At 40.1% G+C, this 26077-nt stretch overlaps 1 protein-coding gene across 13 annotated transcripts in view; it reads left to right on the top strand.

Annotated features, from left to right (window-relative positions):
- LOC111580207 (discs large homolog 1-like protein) overlaps positions 1-26077 on the top strand; it is a 127937-nt gene that overhangs the window by 87164 nt on the left and 14696 nt on the right. For 12 of the 13 annotated variants that reach the window (XM_055015703.1, XM_055015701.1, XM_055015702.1 and 9 more), the window contains 3 exons: positions 622-724; positions 15922-16036; positions 23712-23894. In XM_055015703.1, coding sequence (XP_054871678.1) covers positions 622-724; positions 15922-16036; positions 23712-23894 — 401 coding nt within the window. Of the gene's footprint in view, positions 1-621; positions 725-11803; positions 12141-15921; positions 16037-23711; positions 23895-26077 lie in introns of those variants that run through there. The other variant, XM_023287852.3, reaches the window with a different exon arrangement.

The following is a 26077-nucleotide window of genomic DNA, read 5'->3' as shown; positions in this document are numbered from 1 at the left end:
ATCGCCCTAATTTTGCTATTATTGTTGTATAGGTTGTACACCGTAGCCCTATAAAGGGAACCATTTTCTGTTTATTTTCCACAAGTGTCTCTGTACATTAATAAGGTGGAATCATGCAGCTCAGAACAGATGTAAAATTTCAGCTAAAACTGGACACTTTCAACTAGTCCAGATGCATCTTTGCTTTCATTTTCATTGTCACCAGCAATCTGAAAATGAAGTAAAATTCCACTTACCTGTTATTGTTGTCTTTGCATATCATCACTCAGCCAACAACCACTAATGGCTCACAGGGCATGTGTGTGTTGAAGCCATGTTTCATGTTCCACCGAAATAAAATATGGTTTTAATTTTCTTCAGACAGGTCTCAAGCTGGATTTAATTCTTAGACTGTGGAGATGCTGTCAGTCCCTGAAGAGTTACTGTATTATGTATTCATGTATGCAAGTACTGACATTAAATGAGTTCCTGCATAGAACAGGCCTTCACAAAGTACACAGCTGCTACATGTGTTAGTTATTGACCCACTGCAGTGTTTTTAATGACATGCTCATTTCACTGTACGTTTATTACCATTTCGGCCCTGGGTTATAATTTTGTGTGTATGTACTGTATGTGTAGGTAAACGGGGTGGACCTGTCCAGTGCAACACATGAGCAGGCAGCCGCAGCTCTGAAGAACGCAGGACAGACCGTTACCATAGTAGCACAGTACAGACCTGAGGGTGAGTACTGCAGATTCACTGTCATAGAAGAACCTTTAAAAATGCCATATCAGATATCGATCAAGTGGACAAGGTATTGCGCCATATAATAGAAAATGAACAGGTTTTTGTAATACATGATGATGGTGTAGGTCTGTCTGTGCTTTATCTTTGTCTTTGGTAATACCTGGCAGTGTACTGTGGACACAGTATTTGCATATTGCTGCCCTCTGCAGTTACACTCCATGAAAAAAAACTAATTAAAAGTTGTAGACAAAATGTGCAGGCAGAATTTACAGAGAAGCTACAAACCAATAACAGTGCCATTTAAATGAGCTGCAGTGATGATCTGTGAGCATACAGTAGGATAGAGGTGTTTCTAGTCTGAAGAAACTTTCATAATATTAATTAAAGGAAAGGCAGTTGTTTTGATAAATCATGATTCTATCAACATAAACACACATACTGTACACCCATACATGCATACTTTTGTACATCTATGCTTGTAAGGACCCTCGATGACATAATACTGTGCCTGGCCCTTAAAGCAAAACAATAAAATAACAATACTGATAATTTCATTTATACACCACTTTGAAAACAAGCAGCATCCAAGAAGACAAAGATGAAGTTGAAAAAAAAGAAGGGAACAGATGGAAAAAAATATTAAAGCAATAAAACCCATAAAAAGGAACAACAACATTGATGAGCAATGAAAAGACAAAATCCTATTAAAGCATGTCTAGAAACAATTGGTTTTAAGAAGAAATCACAGGCTATGGGAGCTTTATGTCCTCAAGCCGGTCTGTCCAAAAGGGGCCCTGATGGCAGAATCATGGTCGCCTTTAAAGCTAAGCCTCAACTTTGGAACAGCTAGAAGGGCCCCACCTGAAGGCTGCCAGTTGGCTCGCATAATGTCAACATTTCTGCTATGTGGCTTAGGGCCAGGGCCAGACCCAGACAGGCTTTAAAACTGATTAGTAAAATCTTCAAATCAATTCTAAAGCAAACAGTGAGCTAATGGAGAGAATCTCAAATTTGGGCTGATGTGATGTTGTCTTTACAACTCAGTAAGAGGAGGGTTTAGCAGATGACACCTTGACTAACATGATTGCCCTGATACCTCACCCAACCCTCACACCAAACATAATCAAAGTCTTACTCTGACCTCCCTCTTAAACCACATCTGAACTCTGTCTGAGACTTTAGAGGGTCAAGACTCAAATTTGTCCCCACAAAGGCAGACTTACACACAGACATACACCGAGATTCCCAACAAGCAACTGGATGTTTGTCTAGCTGAGGTGACTGAGAGGACCGTAACCTAGGAAACCAGGTTAGGGAAGCTGATTGGCTCAGCTAATGGATGCTGACATGGGGGGACTTGAGCATAACACACACGCACTCATGCACAGTGTGTTGATGCTTCAAGTCTCCTGATCCCTGATTCAATTCAGAAGCATGTCTACTGGAAGAGTCTGTCTGTGGGATGTGTTCGTGTGAGGCTCCTTCTGGTATCATCATGTATTATTCAGAGAGCTTGTCCGCAAATATGTCATAGGCAAAACCAAGGATCACAGGTCCTTAAGAGTTTAAAGAGACACGAAGTTTAAAATAAGTAGATGTTCCAGCCCTAAATAATCTGTGGTACATGTTTATGTTTCATTCATGATTTAATTTCAGTTCTAGGTGGCAGATACCCAGCATGTAATATACATAGAGATTCTTTACAGCCCACTAAAGGAGATAGAAATATGTTGCAAGATTGAATTGAAACCAGCAGGATGATGTAAAAAGAGGACAGTAGACCCTCCAATATTCAGATCTTATTTAGTCATGTCGGGTGAGAGCAGAAGAGGGAGCAAACACATGTATAGCAGTCTTTAGGGTCTGAGACACTGAAACATAGCTCAGTACAAACTGTTGGGAACATATTGTGTTTATGGTTTTTATGTAATGACCTTGACATAAAAAGGCACTGAATGCATAAAAAACATTAGGTATTCTCTTGCAAAGACATTAAGTCTGCAATAGGGAGTCCCACTAAATGACAATCAAACTGTCCACAAAAACACAGAGAGTAATAGGACTAGAATTTTCAAGAACACCACCAAGAAATGATGCATGTTAGCCTTTAAATGAAAGCGCAGCCCAAATATCCCATCAAATATTATGCAGGCCAAATTGATATTGGCCTTACTCATGTAAGAGGGTAAAAGACAGGATGTGGAGGGCACGGTCACAGCATAATGAAGTTCCCCAGCAGCTCCAATAAATGTCTTGGAAGCTCATGGAAATAGCACAAGGATATAATCCATACATCATGCTGCAAACCATGATGTATGGATTATGAATTCTAAAAGGTCATGCAAGCATGATAAATGGATTCTGAATTCTGATTTAGGGAGAGAAAATGTGATTAAAGGGAGATCCTAAATGAAGTTTCCTTTCAGGTGCAGGTGATAAATTGATGCTGAAAAAGAAGACAGTAGACTGTGAACCTATAAATCCATCTCAAATGCTCAAATACTGTAGGTCCTTTGACATTTTGATAAAAATAGAGATTGCTTTGCTTTTCTATTAATGATTTATAAATTGCACCTTATTAGTGACGTAGGTTGTTGCTGGTCATAGTGCAAAGTGGATTTTCCCATAAAAACTAAATATCTGACAGCTTTTTACCTTGAAATACTATCATGTGTTGCAGAAACTGGTGACAATATTTTAAGTTAAAATCAATTGTTCTTGTGTAGCAAATAATTATGAACATATTTAAAATGGCTAATAGTAATGTTTGCCACTGATCACTTAGTAAATGTCTGGTTATTGTATTAAACGATTAATTTTAAGTCATCAATATGGTGGCACACTTTGGTTTGATTCTGAAGAGCAAGGATGGTACTGAGGCCTTTAAGTCAGTGGGTCCATGTTGAAGAGAATAACTGAAAACTGACGTGATAAAGTTGCATTTTAAGCTCAAAGCTAAACATTCTCTTCTGTAAACTGGTGTCTCTTGGCCCACAATTAAAAAGAGCCCAGAGGGGATGCAGACTGAACACAAGTGAACATAATGATGTTGATATCTAATGCTAATCTTGAAATTAATTGTGCCCCAACACTTCTTTTGTTGAAAATACCCACGAGATCAGCAGTGCATTTCATCCGGGTGATCTGCATCTGCTCTGGATTGTTAAGCAGGATCAGCACCACGGACAGCACCCTAAGATCTGAGAGGGCCGCACAGGAAAACTCCACTAAAAACCGTTGGAGTGTGACAAACTCATTTATTCTTGCAGCTTGCTCTCTCACAGAGGTCGGCCTCTGCAGTTTGCTTCAATATAAAGCAGTCGCAAGTGATTCAAAATCTACAAAACGTGTCAAAACAACATGGTCAAACCTAATCTATTTGAGCCTCTTTATCCATTTTTCCCTCCTATTGATGTATGTGTTCAGTATGTTAAAGTACCAAAACCAACAAAAATACAGAAATAATGGACACACATCAGTATAACTCACTGCAGTTCAACAGGAAACTACAGCATCTAAAACATCTTTCTTCTTCAAACACACTTTTTAAGCCAGTTTTTCGATTATACTCAACATTTTTGGTGATTCTCTGCTGACACCTGACTTACCAAAGAGCAAAATGGTTCAAAGATCTCTGTTTTAGGTCAGTGCAGCTCTGCCTTGGCATTGTTTGATGTCATATTGGGATGTTTCCACTCTTTAGGAATCATAATAATCCAGGTTCTCTCATCAAGGCACTGCTCTGTGACTTAGTTTTAATGTTCTACCTTTTCCAAAAATGATCAGTTAGTTGTGTGTCTGTGTCGTGACTCTTCAGCAGTCCAAGTCATGACTGCTGAATGAACCCCTATATCAAACCGTCTGTCCATGCTGGCCTTTGGTCAGCACTGAGCGTGAGTGAGTGTCCTTCTGAGGTCCATGTTTGTCCCGTTCCCGTGGCGACAGCATGCGGTGACCAGCAGTGTTCCCTCTGTTTCACACACACACTTCCTGCCAATGAGAGAGGAACTCATAACGACCTCCACCAGGAGAGGAAAAGTGTCTGTGTGGGCAGGTCTCCTCCTGTTATTTATATTGAATATGGTGGCCGCTGTAGCCAAACACAGCACAGCATGGCACAGAACTGAACTGCTCATGGTGTGTGTGTGTGTGTGTGTGTGTGTGTGTGTGTGTGTGTGTGTGTGTGTGTGTGTGTGTGTGTGTGTGTGTGTGTGTGTGTGTGTGTGTGTGTGTGTGTGTGTGTGTGTGTGTGTGTGTGTGTGTGTGTGTGTGTGTGTGTGTGTGTGTGTGTGTGTGTGTGTGTGTGTGTGTGTGTGTTTGTGAGAGAGAGATACATGGTGACTTCAGCTGATGCAGCACATGTAGATCAGTGTTTATTTGAAGTACAGCAGATGGAGTGTGATTGTGAAAAAGCTTCATGCTGCATTGCTAATGGAGGCATCACTCAACACCTTTCTGGCTATTTTAAGTAAACTCATATGTCCAATAACCAGGTGAGGCTGCTGGCCTGTCCATGTCCTACGTACACTAACCTGTCTGATTTTTGTTGTGTGTTATTTTGGAGTGTGTGGACTTTACTTAAAGTGCATTATGGGGCATTAGAAGCAAATAATGAGCACATAAGAATTATTTATTTATTTATTTAACAATATAATCATCAGGCAAACCTATCTTTGGTATTGTTTGCTTAATTTTACAGCTGACACTGTAAATCTTCAGAGGTGTTCTGCTGTTTGCACATTGTGGCTATGTGATGTTTTTTATTCGTATTATTGTGCGCTCAGTGTCTATAATGGATTACAGGATAGCTTTGCATGGGTAAGGAGGTATTAGTGAAGAAAATGATTTGTGTTATAGAACTGTTGCAAGTCAAATTTCCATTTACAAAAAAAACCAACAACATGAAAATCTCTTTACATTTTTGAGGCCACTTGAGAAAACAGCATGAGAAGATGATGTTGTGCACAGAAGCTCTGAACCCACAGTTGAGGTCACAGTTTGTAACTTACCCCCTAGATGTTTCCTTCCAGTAGCACTTCTCAAACAAGGTACCCAAAGAGCAGAAATAAAACACATGAGAAGACATTTCAACATTGCAGTCCTGAACCAGTGTTGATTTACGATACAGTGGAACCGGAGATACCATCATTTTCCGCACATTCTTCTTCCTTGTCAAAACCTGAAGCCTCCATTGCCCTCAAGGCCACTTGGCCGCAGACAGCTCATGTCAGTAGCGTAGATGAGATCACAGAGGTGCAGTGAGTTCACATCTTTATACAGCTGGATTTATGATCTGTATGAACTGTATGTCAGATGGTTGGACGGCACTGGAAACCCCTCATCACCACAATGCTATCATTGGGTAGACAAGCCCCTCCAGACCAGCAGTACCTGTATAGGAGGGTGTCTTTTCACATTAGATTAATGATGCTAGAGGGCTGTTAGATGATTTATTGTTAGATGCTTCCTATTTTTAAAAGGGTATGTTTCAAAAGGTTCAGGTAATCTTTACATAACCCATAAATATACGAAGGCAGTCTTATGTTTTTTGTATCGTATCCTTGATACACATATATGCAGTGTCAATAAGGATAGCAGGTCTGCTGTTAATTAGCATTTTGCACTTGTAAAATCACTAATAGCAATCATCATTATTGGCACTAAACTTCCTTATTGGTGCATCTTATGCAGAAGCAAAAGGCCTTGCACATCTGTATAGCTATGGACAGTCCTTGATGTGCCCCTTAAAAACTGACACTGTTACATTTGCTGAACAGTGGCTGCTGTGTTCACAAGGTCCCATTGCAGGATAATGGCACCTTGAATTACTACAGCAATCTGAAAATGACTTTGGTTTCTCCATATTCTGGAGTCAGTTACTTTAAACGCCCTCTGTGGTCATTGATTAAACCCTTAAAAACTCACCTCTGTCTCTCAAATGTGTTGGAGTTTTGTTTTCCATGAAAAATTATTGTATCTAGCTCTAAAATGGCTTAAATATAACCCCACAATGTTGCTTCCTCTAGAATGTGCAGATCTATGAATTCATCACCTCTCTCCTCACGCTCCTCCCTGCCTACTGTTCAATAACAATAATGACACAAAAAGTTTCACCCTGCAATTAGACAGGACTGGTTCTTTAGTTTTGTTATGTATGAAACCCTGGAAGTCTGAATCTGTGTTTATCAGTGCACCGCATTGTCAAGATGGAAATGCTCAGGAATGGTGTTGACTGTTTTGCTCCACCATATAGACATGTTAACAAGGTGGGAAAAAAATGCTTGACTTTCACCAGAGGGAGTATCAGTTATGCTACAATATCTTTGGAAAACTGGCCACCACTAAACCACTGGTCCTAGCCGTCATAACAGGCCAGCGGCTTGTAGTTTTACAGTCATAACAAATCATAATCTGAAAAAGAAGATTGTGTTATTTTTTTAAATCAAAAGTAGTTTAATCTTCTCATTTTAAACCAAAGCTTTCATGCATAACATAAATCCTTACATAAATGAACAAATCATTCATACCATATGTGTATAAGAATAAAGCAGACATACAGTGGAATCATTAGAAGGATATGTTAAAACTTGTATTAATGATTAAGAATATTACTGTTATGGTTTATTTAAAATATAATTTCTTATTGGACTACGAATACAAAATAAAGGCCAATGCTGTTGCCTTGTAGCTGCTGGTTTGCTGCTTCTTTTGTGTCTTCTCAAGTATCTAGTACAGCTGTTATTTGTGCCGATCAGAAAAATTTCTGGATGTTCATTAAAGAACCAAAATGTTGCAGTACTGACCTTTAAGCTTGATATTCTCCCGTGCTGTTACGTTTCCTGATGTGGGGCTGTAAAGCCTGCAGGTTGACAGCGGAATTAGTCACTGGGATTACACACAACTGTCACTAGCTCACACTGTCCCACACATAAACACACACACACACACGATACACACAGAGGCGGTGTCTGTCAGCAGTAATACTGAGGTGATGCAGAGAGGATTATCTTCACTTCTGTTAGCTGGCTTATTACACTTTGTGTGTGTGTGTGTGTGTGTGTGTGTGTGTGTGTGTGTGTGTGTGTGTGTGTGTGTGTGTGTGTGTGTGTGTGTGTGTGTGTGTGTGTGTGTGTGTGTGTGTGTGTGTGTGTGTGTGTGTGTGTGTGTGTGTGTGTGTGCCGTGCACTAGTTGTTATGGAGACGATTAACAGCAGCTCTATTGCTGTGCTTTCACACACAAAGTTGTTGGAATATCATCTGCTGAATACGTACAGTAAAGTGCTTTCCTTTTTTTCCTTGTGTCACTTTATTGCTCTGTTCTTTCTCCTCCATTCAGTGTCTTTCCTCTTCGTTTCTCCCCACCTGTCAGCTCCTCCTCTCCTCCCCAGGCTCTCTGGTGTCTGTGGTAATGGTCTGACTCACCGCCCACAAAGTGTGATTTGGGGGATTGGAGGTGTCACTTGTAATGGAAAGGTGACTGATTTGAGTGTTGCCTTGTCACTGTGACACTGAGCTGGCAAAGATAAACCAGTTTTTTTTTGTTGTTGTTGTGGCATTTAAACTTAATTTGATTCTAGATATTCTTGTTTGAAATTGTTTCCGTTGCTCTCTTCTTTTTCTCTCCCTTCATCTCTCCTGCAATCTAATCCCTTAATCGATACCAATATAGATTGCTGTACTGTATAGCTTCAATTATAGATGAGCTTCTTCCAGCACTGCTATTTTTAGAGCCAGAGCCTTATATCGACTAATGTACACTTCTAAAACAGACTTAGGAGGAGAAGGATGGGATTTTCTCTGTGTGTTATTATAAATTCAGCTGATCAACCACAAGAGGTTTATGTTTGCAAACTCAAGAAGGACATTTGTGAATATAGTTAGAAAGCACTCTCCAAATGCACTCTCTTAAAATTTGGTTTTAAAAGCACACACCTGTTAATATATCTGGTCTGTTGTAATCATGTAGTAAAATATGCACCCAACAACCAAGTATATCCCTCGTATTGACTTTACTATGTAGATAACGGGCCTTTGTTTATCTCCTTGGAAAAATTAGACCTTTGCAGAAGCCAAATTAAAAGCACTCAACCAGGAAAAATGAAAAATTGAAGAAAAACTCATAAATTGTCCACTGGAGTTGTCTTGAAAACAAAGCTAGTGCTGCATTGTGTGTGCCCTTGGATTTGCTTCCTCGTTTAAGATTTAAGAGGGTAGTGACATTCTGTCAGTCATTTTGAAGGCGACTGACACAGACTTTGTCATGTGCCCTGTCAGCAACCTTAAACGCAGCTCTTCCTAAAATATGATGAGGTTCATAGTCAGGAATACAAAACATGGTAGACTGTTTAATGCCTAGGAATTCCCATTTTTATTTTCTATTAGAGGAGATAAGCCTATAAAATAGTGTCACACATCTGGCTGCAGTCAGAGGATGATCAGGACACACAATGCTTAACAAATTTATTAGAACACCTGTCATAAAAACAAGAAAACACGTATTTTAGAAATCTGTCAAAAAGTTGTTTCAAAATAAAAACTGTATTATTATTTATTAGGTAAATGACAGACTGGAACAACTAAATAGTCCTTATTCACATATATTACCCAGAAATCTTAGTATTTTACATGGCCTCCTTTGGTCCTGATAACAGCTTGCATTCTTGCAGCCATGGTTTTTATGTACTTTTCCACAATCTCTTTTGTTATTGAGTTCCAAATAGTTTCTAGCTGTTCCCAGAGACTTTAGATGAAACTTTTGAGCCATTCTATTTTTGAATTCAATAAATCCCAGCTCTGTTCAGTTGGATTCCAGTCTGGACTTTGCCAGTCCATCAGTTCCAGTCCTCCAGATTCCTTTTTCTTGGTACAGTAGTCTCTGCACAGCTTTGAAGTCTGCTTGGAGTCATTGTCTTCTTAGTCTATGAACCCATGACCAATCAGGTTCAATCCAGAAGAGATTCCATAATGCACCAAGATGTTGTGGTCGACCTTCTGGTTCATGATAGCATCCATTTTAACTAATTAGCCTATGCCGTTTCCACAGATGGAACCCCATACCATAATGGAATCTTCACCGTGTTTCACTGTGGGTGCAATGCATCCAGCATCAAAATGTTCTCCACATAAACACGATGATGACTGGCAAATACCTGGGTGGTGCTGTAATATATATAGTCTAGTAATAATGCTTTAACATAACATCTAACATGTTATGATAATGTTTACTTATTGCAGTAGCTAATCCTTGGGGACACCACTGAGTAGTCTTGTCCATGTCCTGTATATCCTGTTAGAATGATACTAAACTGGCTGCAGGGATGAGTATCACATGCATATTTCAAACAAGTGTTCACTGATGAAAAGCTCTGCTCCATTGAGTGAGTACTGGTGGAAAAACTCCACAGGGTACCATTAAATGTACTTTATATCAGTGTCAAAAGTCTAAATAATAAGGCAATATTGACGTGAACCAGAATATGTCCATGCTCCCTCCTGCAGGAAGGAATAGGATACGGAGCATGTGTATTCACTTCTATTATATCAGGATCTGGTGTTCAAGGTAGTCCCAAGACACCGTATTCAACCTTATATTCATATGTTTACTTGTCACAGTTAGTCACCTAATTACGTTATCTCAAGCATGATTTGTGTAATCAGGAAACAGGAGAACAGAGGAAAAGGTGATCTGAAAGGGAAAGATTGGTGCAATGCACACAAGCCTAAAGATGTGAACTGACCATCTCCAGAGGTTTTCAGCTGGATAGAACTGAAGCTCCACAATGCAGAAAAGGCCTCCGCCAGCTGCTGAATGGAGGAACAATGCTCCTCTGGGGAGAGCAGAGCAGAGGAGGGGTGTGGAGGTAAATGAAGGAAGGAGGGAACGTGAACCCCAGAGCCATTAGTCTCTGTCATCACCCCTCCCCTTCCTCTTCCTCCCACTGTCCTCTCCTCCTCCTCCTCCTCACTTTTCCATTTTCCATCTCTCTCTCTGTATTATATCTTGTTTTCTCCCTCCTCTCTCTCTTTCTCTCCCTTTTTCCATTCTGTGTCTCTTCCTCCTAATCTGATAATACTGCATTGAGGTGATGTGTGCTGACAGAGACAGTTAGATTCTGATCACGTGAAACTTCATATGTGGCGATTTCCACGTGTGTTTTTACTCATATGGAGTTCCATGTCTGTCTTTGTGGTAGAATTATGGAAGCTTGCAGCATAACTGGCTCACTTTTACATGATAAGAATAGTTTCAAGCCATGTTTTTTTTTTCACACGTAGAGGATTTCTTCACAGGCAAACCATACAACCATATCGTACAATAAGATATGCAGACAGAGAAGAACGGAGGAAAACAAGTCTCGACTGGAGATGAAGGGGAAGAGAGACAGATGGAGACACAGACAAACATGAATCATGCAGAGCAGAAAGAGTTTAATTCGGTGCACTTATGAAGACAAATGTTAGTGTCTCTTTTTTGCTGCTTCTATGTAAAACAAATGGAAAAACCATTTAAGACCTATGAATTGAGCTGTTACTTAAGCCTCCGAAAAATCAATATTCAAAATGCTTGGTCAAGCTTTACTCTGTGTGTGTGTGTGTGTGTGTGTGTGTGTGTGTGTGTGTGTGTGTGTGTGTGTGTGTGTGTGTGTGTGTGTGTGTGTGTGTGTGTGTGTGTGTGTGTGTGTGTGTGTGTGTGTGTGTGTGTGTGTGTGTGTGTGTCTGTGTGTGTGTCTGTGTGTGTGTGTGTGTGTGTGTGTGTGTCTGTGTGTGTGTGTGTGTGTGTGTGTGTGTGTGTGTGTGTGTGTGTGTCTGTGTGTGTGTGTGTGTGTGTGTGTGTGTGTGTGTGTGTGTGTGTGTGTGTCGACCAATTCCCCGGGCCAAAGTAGGGCAGGAGTGCCTGGCATCGACTCAGCTTCCTGCATGAGTGACCTGAGGAAACAGTGTGTGTGTCTGTGTGAGAGTGTGTGTGTGTCTCCGCCCTACAGCAAGCTGCTGTCAAAGGGGGGGAGGAGCAAAACGAACGCACCAGCGAACGAGACATAGAGAAAGAGACGAGTGTAGTAGAGAGAGAGTTAGCATCTGTTGTTTCTGTGGCAGCTGAGCAGCACTGGACTGATTTTACGCACACACATATTTTTCCTCTGTGCCACACACATACCTACACACACTTTCACTCACACACATTCACATCGTTCTGCTTTGGCTCCAACATGCTGAATCCAACGTGGACCTGGTGTTAGATCTTCTCCAACATCTCTCTCTCACTCTTTTGCTTTTCCTCTCATTCACATCTCTGGACTGTAAGCTTCAAACCCCACTCTCACACACACACACAGACACACACACTGAACTGAAAGCCTCTGTTGCCGGCATCAAATCGTGGACGTTGAGGCTGCCTGTCTGCCAACAGCGTGTGAGTACAGCTGAGAGGGAGTTGGAAGAAACAGACTTGAACTGATTTATTTGTTAACATCTTGCCTCTGGTAATATCCTGGCATCTCTGTTAAACATCTTTGGCTTTGAGTGTTTTGAGAAGTGACGGTAAAGCTAATAGACGATTGAATCAACCTGATCAGATGAATCTGTGGTGCTCTAACACTCTCTCATCCCTCTAATGACCACTGATGCAGCACTGATACGTTGGCTCCTATCTTTGGTCCAATGACTCTCAGTGCAAGAAATTATCAGTGATTTAGAAACAGGGCTGATTTATTTTCAAATAATCTCACTTTTTGTGCTGTTTGTTGATTTCTTTTCTTGCTGTGGTACTTCTGCTCTATCATTGGATTCGGTTTAAAGATGTTCAGTTCTGACTTCTCTGCATAAGCTCTCAGCATTGCTCTTAAACAGAAGATGATCAGAGCTGCATCTTTGGCAGCATAGGCTTTGTCTTTGACTTCAGGACTCAGTAGCAGTAACACCTTAGCAGCAATTCAGCCTTTGTTCATAGATCACAAAGAGGAACGTCTCTCTGTAGCGCTACTGTATCTCTGTCTTTGTTTTCATTGTTTTAGCTGTCACTGATTGATAAATTGCCTTTTTTCTTTTTTCTTCACTGTAGCAAATGTGATTTTGCTGCAGTACATCTAAGCTAAATCACAGTCATTAAGCGTCTTCCTCTCGTCCTCCTCCTCTTTTTTCTCCTGTCTGTCCCTCTTCATTCTGTCTTCTTTCCCCCTCCCTCTCTGTTTGTCTTTCTCTCTCTCTGGAGCTTAATCCCACAATGTTGCATTGAGCCAGTATGTGTTGACAGGGACAGTTAGCTGCTGATGATTTTAAAGTTTATATTGGGGGATTTTGATGTGTGCCGTGGTGTGTCAAGTTGAAACAGACAAACATGCAAGTATTAATCCATCAATTTAGGATGGATTAGAGATGATATCAGTCTAAAACTGAAAATTTCAGACTGTGATCAGCATTGAAAATGATTGAAATTAAATGGAAAAATACGTAACTGTGTCTCAGCAGGCAAGGTCACTTGAATTGTGCTTGTAAGTATGTGCAATCCGATGTTTTTGATATTATTTAAACCTAGTTCATGCATAAAATATTAAGTGTTGAATTTCAAAACAAGTAAGATACTAAGCACTTAGAGGTGAATCTCCTAGTCAACAAACAAGAAGTCAGTCAGTTTCCATTCCTCAATGTCAGTGTTTTGTATTAAATTTGTAGCTGTGGGATAAACGGATTATGGATCATGCGCCTGTGAATATTTCAGTGATTTTGGAAGTGTGTGTCTTTGGGCTCTTTTTGCATAGTTCACTTGATTTGTGTCAGTTTGTCAAATTAACGAGTGCTTTGTGTGAAATCAGTTGGGATCTGGGTGTTGTGAAGGGGAAGAGAACTCGTTAAAGAGGCAAGCAAAGGAAAGAGAGGAAAGTCAGGAGACACTGCAGGTTCCAGATTTGTGTGTGTGGTGAGAGAGTGTGTGTGTGTGTGTGTGAGTGTGAGTGCATGACCGTGTGTACCTCGAGTATGATTGAATTACTCAGGGTTAATTAGATTCTGTAGTCCACAGTAATGGTTTACGCACACACACACACACACACACACACACACACACAGGGACATCCTTCAGAGGGGCTTTTTAAGGCTTATTGCCAGCGGCGTTGTCATCCATGTGTTAGTTCAGAGTTTTCTGGGGAGCTATGTGGTGTTAAGCAGAGTAGAGGACAGTCAGTAAGGATTTATTACACATTTCTGCTGTTTGTTCAGCCACTCTGGATCAACACAGTGCAGTGTACTGTCATATACAGACAGCAAGTTGGTGGTTAAAAGTCTTAGTTTCCTGCTTAAGGAAGACTCTCGTTGTTAAAACCACAAGCTTTCATTCACATCAGCTGAAACATAATGTAATTTGTTTTTCCTTTTTGTGCATTTCCATAAATAATGTACATTTATAATTAAAGAGGCACAATGACATTTTTATGGCCACTAGAAAATGGGTCAGAAACTAAAGTGTCTTTGCTGGATGTAGCAGGAGGATGCTAAAGCACAGGGCAGCTCTGCTGAGTGTATGAGCAAATCATTGCACTTTACATTGATTGGCCAACTGGTTGCTCTCTCTCAATTTACTGCTTGTCATTCAAGGGAGATGAGTATACAGTTGTTCCTGGCAATTAAACTAAAAGTGCTGTTTGAAAATTCATTGGCGTATTTGTGGGTGTGCACAGGTTGAAGACGGAAAAACTGCATGCAGTGTAGTTGCATTACAGTGAGAATGTGGATAAAATGTGAATGCAAACAACTCACTGATTTTGTGGGAAAATCTTTTTGTTTTCCAGATATGTTAATGTATTTTTTAGGTAAAATTCCATCATTGCATGTTTCGTCTGTAGCAGTTCAGCCACAGAGCAAATAAAAGCTTAATAACATCCATGATGCTGTGTCACACCACTGCTCAGCTACATCAGCGTCACTGTGCCAAATCACTGTGCATGTATAATGAGACTTTTGTATTCAGTGCAGAATCGCCTACTTTCCACCTTCATCAGCGCATGTAAACAGCTGAAGTCAGATCTGTCTAACATGTCTAGCTGCTCTCTATAACAGCACTGAACAGTCACATGAGTTTAGAGTATTGTGACTGTGCGTCTAAAAAAGAAACTCACTGTCTCACATTTGCTCAGAGGTTCATATAGGTCTGGTGTCAGGCCAATGAACAGTCCACATGATGTAAATTTTGTTCTCTCCCAAAGTCTGTATGCACCACTAGACAGACGTCTACATGCAGCCCAGTAAGTGTGTTCTTGCTGCGACTACACTGCAGGGTCAGTAATGTGCAGTGCAGTAGTTTGTATGCATTGAATATGTAGATGCACATATATGGAATAAAGTCCTCTGAGCAAACTGCAACAGACTAGAAAAACACTCTAATTGCAAGAACTGCGTGTCCGTGGTGTGCACAGCTGTCTGTATACACATCCACAAGGGACAGTAAGCAGGAAACAATGAACCAATCAAGCTTTAGTAGGCATGATTAAGAACGGGGAAATGATTTTCCTGCAAAGCTATGCAATGAAATACTAACCTAATCCAACAGACATTCACAGGGTTTGCTATCTCTGTCATCACTACAGGATGTATTTAACTTAATGAGACAATTAAGTCAGTCCTTATAAATAATTAACATACTGCATGAACAGTAAACACTGATTTTAGAGGATTAAAGTCTAAAGCTGACTGTTATTGTGTGTGCTGGATTGTGTAAATGTGTGTGTTGGTCTGATGTAACAGGAGTTATTATTCAGATCAAACAGACTATTAGATTATGGCTGTAGAGGATCCGTTGACATCTCAATATGTCTGCCTGTCCACAGGTTTGTGTGTGTGTGTGTAAGTATGTGTTGTATGAGTGTTTATAGCTGAACAGTATCATCCAGTGCTGAGAGAATCCTTTCTGCTCTTGGACATGAAAAATAAACTTCTTGCAATTTTTATCACTTCTCAAAATACTTGTACTTGTTGCAAGAAATGTGGTTATCACTGCGAATAAACCCTCCACCATCCTTCAGGCTGTGTTTGTTCATGCTCTACTCTGGTAATGTGGAGTAACAGGTTGGTTGTAAAAACAGCTTAAACCGTATTCTCTACAGCTACTTAAATATTTAACATCAGAAGGGGGAGATGTATCATTTAAAATCGGCTGGGTCTAACAACTTTTGCCCTCTTTGTGTTTTTGTGTGTCTTTGCAGAGTACAGTCGTTTTGAGGCAAAGATCCATGACCTGAGAGAACAGATGATGACCAGCAGCGTCAGCTCCAGCTCCACGTCGCTCCGCTCCACACAGAAACGCACACTTTACGTCAGGTACCACACGGCACACACACAGGACAGACAGAGGTGACTGATTGTCCAGTGTCCTTCAGTGTGACACAACTATTAGAAGGTCTTATCTCAGCTGTCTACTGTTTTGTGCGTGTTAGACGCCCAAAAGGAGGTTATCACATCTGAAATCACCAATATATTGTCTGGCTAATACTGTCTCACACACAGACACAATCACACGCATCGCCTGTCACGTGTGTGTGTGTGTGTGTGTGTGTGTCCTTTTGTCCTTGTGCCATTCTTGCCTGTCCTGGCTGTCCAGTCCATCACCACATACATCCCTTTGTTCCATCTGCAGAGTCCAGATGCAGTTCCTGCCCAAAGCTAACTACACTTTCAATGTCTTTTCTCCATAAAAATCACAGTATTTGAAGTATTGATTTCATGCTGGGTGGCTGTGTCCATTTAAATCATACTGGAGCTCTTGAAACGTCGGTTATGTGGGAGACAGCAAAAGCAGCACCAGTTAGGCTTTAAGGAAACAATGAAACAGTGCTTAGGTTATTTCAGTAACGTTTAAGTGTTTTCTGTAATGAGAGAAGGCATCAACAGTCAAACCAGCAAAAAGAGCACTGTTTGCACAGCATCCAGTTGAATTATTCTATACATTATATCAAAGCACAAATTCTCATAATTTCTTACTGTGTGAAGCACATTAAGCTCTCAATATTAATAGTAATGGTTCCATATAATTGTCAAAAAAGTTAAAGGTTGCAATATTTTTTAAAAAGAAAATGCAAATTAGGCTTCTTTAAATAAACTGCTTTTGAGCAAATAAACTAGACTGAGTAACATCCCCTGAAAGTGGCAGTAAATGCTATGTTATGCATGAATGTAATAAACAGAATAGAAAAAGCCAGACACAAGATCATTTATTTTACAACTGCTAAAAAACATAAATTAAAAAATAAAAAGAGGAAGCGCATACAAAAAAGGAAAGAAATCAGGAAATCAGGCACTTCTAATTATTCTTTAATGGCGGTTGGTATTGACCATGTTTCATATGGAAACAGCTGATAATTAAGATCAAAAATCCCCTCAAGCAAAAATTTTATGAAGTTGGGGTAGTTTTTATAGGATTTTTACATTAACCTTATCAAATGTGATATTTCGAGGTTCTCTAGAGGGTTCAAGAAAAATATATTTTCCTTTGCCAACAGACATGATGTACAATGTGGAGGTTTTGGTTTTACATGTTACATCTTTCTTTGTATTTAGTAATTTCTCTGCAGTAAACGGCAAGTATCTCCAAGAGATGAGTAAAACACACTCGGTATAACACAACAATGACTTTTGAACTTGATCATGGCAAAACCTCTATAGATCCTACATTAAATTTTTTTTGTAAGACATGAAAAGCAACACAAAGATGGAAAAAAAAACATTTTACCTAAAAAACAAATGCATGAAAACTAAGAAAACTCCTGTTGATGAGTTTATTGTTCATGAAAGGAACATCTGACCTGAACTATGTGCAAGTGGCCTGGAGGAAAAAGCAGCAGCAGCTGGGATCGAGTCATCTTCAACAACACACACTCTTTAATTCTTACATACATTGATTCAGACAGAGAGCGGAACCGAGATCAGAGTCTGTAAAGGGAGCTAGAGGTCAAAGGTTCAGCCATCTGGGAGCTGTGACCAACAAGTGTTAAACAAATCAACATTTATTAGTTGAACTGGTTATCTGGTAATCTTACTGAGTAACCAGCTGACTGATTCACTTATTCTTTTCCTAAATGTATCCATCCATTATCTATACACCACTTTATCCTCATTAGGGTCACGGGGGCTGGAGTCTATCTCAGCTGACTTAAGGTGAAGGCAGGGGACACCCTGGACAGGTCGCTACTCTATCACAGAGCTACATATAGAGACAAACAGTCACACTCACTTTCACACCTACGGACAATTTAGAATCACCAATTAACCTCAGCATGTTTTTGGACTGTGGTAGGAAGCCAGAGAACCTAGAGAAAACCCATGCGTGAACAGGGAGAACATGCAAACTCCATGCAGAAAGATCCCAGGACTCTTCTAGTTCCAAGGCAAAAGTGCTAACCACCAAGCCACTGTGCAGCCCCTAAATGTATTATTTAGTTTTTTTATTTCAAGTCATTGTATTTCTTACAGCTTGTTGAAGTGGGATGCCAGAGGACCCACTGTGCTTCTGCCTCAAATCACTTCATTAAAATAAATGATCCCTTTTGTAAACTATAGGTCTAATAGTTAATTATGAAAAAAACTTGACATCGCAGCTGCTTTCCATCATGCTTGTTAAATTATAAAGTATTGAGCCACAGGCATGATGATAGTTAGCATATATTGAATGTGTGCCCACCGTTTTCATTTGGTTTTGGCTAAAAATGAAGAGAAATGGCTTGGCCATTGTTCATTTAATTAAATCAGATAAAGAATTTTATCTACTGCCAGTTTATATACTGGCTGTGTTATTGTTCCGAAGAGTGCTTCAAACTCTGTTTAAATGAAATTCTGCTGTAGAAATAAATTAGATTTTGGCTATGAGAGAATGTCTACCATCTTCTTGGAAATTTCTTTTTGAACCAAAACACTTCATAGTGCATTTTATTGAAAAGTTTCACAGAAAGACATAAAGTTCTGACCAAAACAGACACCAGCAAGACTGAGTTCAGAGCCATGTTGGCTGTACAGAGACAACATTAAAACCATCTGCCTAACTTTGTGTAGATCCCTGTTAGAGCTGTTTTTTTTAAGTTGTTTACAAATTATATTCTCACAATTATCTAATTAATAGAGGTGATGTAAATTTTTTCTGGGAAGTTGGCAGCAGATCTGTTGGGTCCTGTCTATTGCAGGGTGGTTCTGATGTATACCACAGACACTCACATAGATTTAGACCTGGGGGCTTTGGAGGCCAAATCAATGCCTTAGGCTCTTTGTTGTTCTCCTCAAGCTATTTCTGCAGTGTGGCTGTGTACATGTGTCCGGCATTGGGAGTGCTGTTATCACTGACAGGAGGTGTTCATGGTCTACAGTAACGTTTAGGAGGGTCTTATGTGTCAAATGCCACTGGTACATTGCCAGTGTTTAGCAGGTATAATGTTTACCTTTTTCACCATTTTAATTGAACATGTTAGCATCATAGACTGTATGTAAACTTGCATGAACTGTCCATGAGGTTTTTCTGAACAGTGGTTTGAAGCTCAGTGTGGTGGCTCCAGCTGTCACCCTCTTGGCAGTACCTGACTCTACTAACTCCTGGCTAGTCCAAACACAAGCAAAGAGGTGGTGTGGGAGTGGCGCTGAGAAGTGTGCTGTGACACCACTAATATGTCATTCAGAGTGTCCATATCCTCAATTATGCCTAAGTTTAAGTCTCAATACAACCTTAATAGGTGACTTATGTGCAAATCCCCCTGTATAGCTGCCAAGAATGGAAAAATCAGCTACAGAGACTAAAACCCTTTTTGTACCAGACTGTAAACATGTATATTTCTGCTGTAAAGTTGGACATTTTAACATGGTTGGGATTGACTGGCCGTATGGAATGAGACTCAAGTGGACATTCAAGAGACTGCGGTCTTTGGCACTTGCATGTTGGCTTCGAAGTCTAAAAATGTCCTTGCACATGTTTAATATAACCACTATATTGGACTAGGTCAAATTTTCCCCATCATTTTAAATCAGTCAAAAGCTCAGTGAAAATAAAATGGAAACCACTGGATGGATGCTTGAAAAACAAGACTATGAATTCAGATTTAATAAGGACATTTGCATTTATCAGGTAATTATTGTGAGACCCCCTATACGTTAATCAGTTAACATCCTGAATCTTAATGATCAACGTTCTGCCAGGTCTTATCAAAATCAGACTAGGACCATTTCAAGGTGACATAGAATATTGCAGTACCCTCCAAACAACCTACACGATAAATCACTGTCAGATGAGAACTTACTGTACCTGGTTACTGCCCACAAATGACCAATCAGCAAGCAAATATTAAAAAGGAAGCCTCAAACTGGCAGCTGATTGGTTGAGTTGTTGGTGCATGACAGGTTCAGGGTGTCTGGTGCTCTGGGCTGTTGCCGTATTTCCATCCGTGTTCATCCAGTATGTGTGTGGTGTTTACATTGTTTGCATGTGTGTTACGTGCACAAGATAGGCTAACCTTTCCTCTGAGGAGATGTCACTGAAATAGTGTGACATCTGTCTGGATGACTGTACTTTGTGTGAAAGGTGTGTGTGTGTGCGTCCTCGCCTCTGTTCCTTCCTCCTGCCTCATTTTACATTCACACCATTATGGTCTATTTTAAACACTGTATGGCTCGATAGCTTAGCGTTGTAATTGTATATATCACTGCGGAATGATTCACCTGGACAGGCAGAGATTGCTATAGAGTATATGATAATGAGATGAAGCCTTATCTCTGCTAAAGTTAGACATTCTTATTTATGCATCTGCTATTTTCGCAGATCAGGATTTATTTGCTACCAGGGAAACAATGAAAGAAAAATGTTTCAGAATCCCAGCAGAAATAATGTTCAGTCAGTTGTACCCTGCTGCTGCGCTTTATAAGGATCAATGCATTTATAGGAAAACATGCTGCATTGATTGGGTCTGGGGTTTGAGGCGTATGAAGACTTCATGCCTCGCTGTGCACTAAAAACCAAAACCTGCTGTACTGATTCTGGAGCAGATATCGATTTCGGAGCATTTTAAAATACATCAGGACACGGGCTTCTTGAAACTGAATATTATGGTTTCAGATAGCTTGAAGGATTTTTTTGAACTGGATGTAATTGAGCATGTTTTTCCAGTTAAAGGTTTTTTCTCATCCAAAATGAAATACCGAAGCACAGAGGACATTGTATCGCTGTATCTTGGTAAATTTGGATCCACAATTGGATTATATTGTATAACATTTACATACATTCAGGAGTGCATGTGTGAATATCCGTTTACTCCTACCAAATTAATTCAGCTGCGATTAACTACTTGCATTTTATAGTGGATCTCTTGAATTTTCTGGGTGAGAAGAGATGCTTTTCCTCTAATTGCATCATATCAGCTCAGCTTTAAATCTGACCCTGGGTGAAAATGAAGTAGGAAAATGTTTTAAAATTGTTTTTATATTTTAACAACAATGTAAGCACCGGTCCTGCAGAATGTCCATGTCAATTACAGACACAAAAATGGCATCTGGAGACATGTACTAGATGTTTTATTTGCTGCTTCCACCCTGTGTTAATCTTGTTTGGCTGTGGCTTTACTTGAATTTCACAGTTTTGTCTTAGACAGCACTATCACACAGCATTTTTCACCCTGTTTTCACCTCTGAAATGAAGTGCACAGAAGCAGTAATACTATATGAGCATTTTGTACAAAATTAAACTGCAGCACTTTTAGAACAATAGGCTGCTGGCTGTGCAAAATCGAACTGAACCTTATTGTTTAAAACAGCCCTTGTAAAACGTACTTCATGTAATTAAACTATGTTCCCTCACTGGAGTAATTCCTGTGAGGTTTTCATAATACTCAGAAGAGGTAATTGATTCAGGGACACATTTACAGCTGTAGCCTTAATAGTTCTACACACCTTCCATCAATGTAACCTGCTCCCTGCAAAATCATTTGGGATGTCCTGTTTAATTTTAACATCTTCTTTTTCTTCTCGTCCTCAACTCTGCTGCATATTAACATCATATATGTGCTGACCAATGGCACATGCCCATTACTGTATGTATGTGTGGACTGCTGATGTCAATGCAGCCCTGAATGTTTTGAACATTTCACATGCCAGGACAGTACTGCATCAGTATTCAGTGCAGAGTTAAAAGTAGTTAACTTTTATATTTCCATACGCACACTGTGATAATTGCAGTCTGTGTTTCTGTTACTCACTGCAGTAATTAATGTGCGCCCTTTCACTGGAGTTGTCAGATTTCAAAGGTTCCCACACAGGAATTAACGTGCCTGTAGTTCAGAGAGCCTGTAATTGATTCAGAGCTACATTTACAAAGCCGTGGCATTAATAACTGTACATGCATCTATCAGTGGAGCCGGCCATCTGCAAAATCCTGTGGGACATGTGGAGTTAGTTTATTTTTTACTGTAGCTTACATTTTCCTTAAATAAGCACCGACTATGTGGAGCTTGCTCTTTGTGAATCCACTAATGTAAATGTGCTCTTTCATAATTAAAGAATCAACTTTACTGTAGGGTTAATAACACTTAAGGAACACTGGTTAATTTTTTAAGAAATCCTACGAAGTTTCCTGCGAAGAGCCATGTGATTTTGTAGTAATTCTGAGAGTGACCAGTTGGTTCCACTAAATGCAAATACTAAGCTATCATATCCTTGAGACTTTTAGTCAGAGGACAGCGCATTGGTTTAATGTGATAGTTAATGTGTTTACAAATAAGCATACAATTAAGAATATCTGTGGAATGGTTCCAAATATTTAATGACTGATGAACATATATTTGTTTGGGTTTAAATGGAGCAATTCTTTCAAGGAAATTTTTTCTAGAAATTCTGTAATGAAGTCATTGCACAACAAAAGTTACTAATAATTGCCCAAGTAATTAGAATCAAACAACTGAGTTTTTTCTTGGAAACTTTTTAATAAATGATTAAGAAATAATGTGGCTGTAAAAGTAAAATGTCAGCAGTTATACCTGCTCTTTCATCTGTCCAGTTTCCACTAGTTCATTTGATGTGAATATTGCTGTAGTTTACCATTGTCCGTAAAGCAGCTAAACTGGAAACAATGGCATCCAACCAGTATAAGGATTTACCCTGTAAACCTTCTGTTAGTAAAATTGTACTCCTGTCAGACTACGTCTATCCAGCTTATATGACAGTAATTAACTCTTACATGCATTCAGTCTAATGCAGACTGTCACACCTGAAGTTAGTGTCCTCAAGTCTTTCTTTTGCTGTTTGTAATCTACCATGAATAAAACACTAGAGGTGTGTTTTTGTTCTGATGTCAGGCTCCCTGCTGGCTCATCAGCCTCCGTCTGATTTTCTATGTTTCTCTGTTGGTTTCTCCTTCTCTGTCTCTGTCCTGTTTTATTGATGAAGGCAGTCAGGACTTTAGGGGATGCCAGTTATTTCAGCTCTAGTTCCTTTGCACGCACACACACACACACACACACACACACACACACACACACACACACACACACACACACACACACACACACGTTGCTGGCCTACTTTCCCAGGTCTTTTCCCTCTGGATGGGTTTGGATCTCAGTGGTCACAGAGACAGATTACTGTTCAAACACACACACAGCATTAACAAAGACACACTGAGGCCCACAAATAGACTGACTCGCACACAGACAGATGTGTACAACTGCATACAGAAGCATGTGGACCCAGACAAGGTCATAAATTAATAGTGTAGACAAACAATCCTCAGCTGTCCTCAGATTTTATTGACTACAGCCTCACTGTCATTTTTAACATTTTTTTATAACTGTGTTATATTTGCTAATTTGTAAGTCGTAGAGTAAATGTGTCTTGTGATTTTTTACTACAATGCAAAGTAAAAAGTTATAATTTTCAATGTCACCAAGTGAATGACAGACCTGTGTGTCTCTGCCCCCTCCAGCAGATTGCAGCAGGACTGACTAAATGTCTTGTTTGTTTCCCTGTCTGTCTGCAGGGCGTTGTTCGACTATGACGGAAGTGCGTCAGATCTGGGAGCACCCAATCAGGCCTTGCCCTTTCATTTCGGCGACATCCTCCACGTGAGCAGTGCAGGCGAAGAGGAGTGGTGGCCCGCTCGTCACCTCAGCCCTCCGCCCCCAAACTGCCCTGAAGTCGGGGTCATCCCCAGCCGCCGGAGGTCAGACTTCAAGAGTGTCACGTTTATTGATTCACATTACATTAAATGCAGTGAAGCTTCAGACTGTCCCGACACTCACATATCATGCACTCCTCTCACAGCTGCATTTATCATCATCATGGCGGTGGAGGTGCATGTAAGTTACGGCTGAACAATTCGGAGAAAATATCTAATTGTGACTTTTGTGACAGATGTTTAAAATTATTAATTAAAATGGACTGGAAACATGTGACACAGTATTACCACAAGAGATGATCAAAAGCTTGACTGTTACACAAGGAGGACGTTGACATTACAGTTTAAACCCAGGGCCAGATGGGACACATATTACATATATATTAATTTGCAGCAATGATGGACAACTTTGACACTATAAATTATAATTTAAAGTTCATTTAAACAAACAAAACTAAAAATTTGGGGTGTCCAGATAGCTCAGCTGGCTGAGTGGGTGACCAATAGATGCAGCGGTCATGGGTTTGAATCCAGCCCAACGCCATTTACCGCATGTCATTCCCCCACTCTTCTACCCACATTTCCTGTCTCCCTCTCTACTGTCCTATACAGTAAGGCAAAAAAAAAAAAAAGCATTTTAAAAAAAAAAATAAAAATTTGGTTTATTTCTCATTCCCTACTTAGACTCCTAACGGAAGTCTAAAAAAAATAAAAGCCTCTCAGATTTTTTCTGTACATAGGCTAGTGATGTTCAGTTTATAAATCCTGCTGCTTTTTGTGCAGATTGTTTTTCACCAAATCCCTCCCTTTTCTACATGATGCAGAAATCTGTTCCGTATCAGAGTGGAGCTCCATGCATCATGTTCATGTACATCCATAACTTGCATTAGCATAATGACATACCAATACCAGTGTGTTTGTCTTGAGAACTTAAATAATTCAACATAATTTGAACACAATCTGACTGAGAATGCTGTGCTGCATACCAAACATTTGATTTTAAAATAAAGACAACTTTGCAGCTCTTCCCCAGTTTCAAATTACTCCTCAAATTAGCTTCAGTTTTACGTTTACCGTATCGTTTTTCGTATCACTGCAGGCATCATCATTATGTGGAATGGGCTGAATTTAATCCTGTGGTGGAAAAAGGGAAACTTTCCCACTTCGCACCTTTAACTCTCCCTCCTTGTTTCCCTCGAGAAAGAGGTGACAGATGCTGATGGGTTTCTCAGGTGCAGGAGGGAGACAATTTAGAACAAGTCATGTCACCATCCATGACACTGAGGGAGGTGACGACAAGGGGAGGAGGGAATGTGCGGGAGTGTTAAATTACAAGGAGTTGGTGAAAGTGGGATGAGGGATCAGAGGAGCTAGGAGAGAGATCACCACACAGAGGTTTAATGGTGAGGAAATAACAGACCGAGGTATTAGAATAGTGGCTCATTCCTTCTGGCTGATCTAATAATTAAACTGTATTAGAAGGCTAGAAGCTGAATTAAGACAACCTAACGTATCACAGACTGAGGATCAAAAACTAGTCAATGTATCAAAGACAATATTAGACTAAATCTACCGGAGGTGTTAAACTGTGGTGTATTAGGATGGATACACTGCATTACGAATCATTAGAAGCTTGTGAAAACCCTGATCTGCTAAGAGGAAAGTTAATAATATCCACTGTCTTTTCATACAGGCCATTGAACTGTCCTCTCATATCCACTTATTTCCCGTCTTTTCTCCTTCTCCTCTCTGCTTCCAGCTCATCCTCTTTTACATTTTTCTTCTTTTCTTATTCTTCCTGCTCTTCGTTGTCTCTCCTCCTCCTCTTATCTCCTCCTTCTCTTTCTCTCCTCCTCCTCTCCTCTTATTTATCCTCATTTACCCCTTGCCCTTTTCTCCTCCCCTCTTTCTGATCGTATATTTCTCCTCCTCTTACTGCTCCACCTGCCTCTTCCTTCTATTCCATATTTTCCCTCCTTCCCTGACCTTTCATCATCCTCCTGTTCTCTACTCCACCGTGTCTTTTCGTCCTTCTCCTCTCCTCCCATCTGATTCTTCTCCCCATTCTCTACCCCTACCTAACATTATTCCCCCCTCTCTTGTCTCCCTCCTTGGCTTTTCCTCGTTGTCCATCTCTCCTCCTTTCCTCCATCTTTCACGTCTTCTTTTCGTTTTTCTGCCAAACCAGCTTCTCATCATCACCATCTCTTCTTTTCTGCATCTCATTT

This window comes from Amphiprion ocellaris, chromosome 2, assembly GCF_022539595.1.
Source record: "Amphiprion ocellaris isolate individual 3 ecotype Okinawa chromosome 2, ASM2253959v1, whole genome shotgun sequence".
Lineage (NCBI taxonomy): Eukaryota > Metazoa > Chordata > Actinopteri > Pomacentridae > Amphiprion > Amphiprion ocellaris.
Note: the sequence above shows the minus strand (reverse complement) of the source record. Positions and strands in the feature narration are given on the sequence as shown.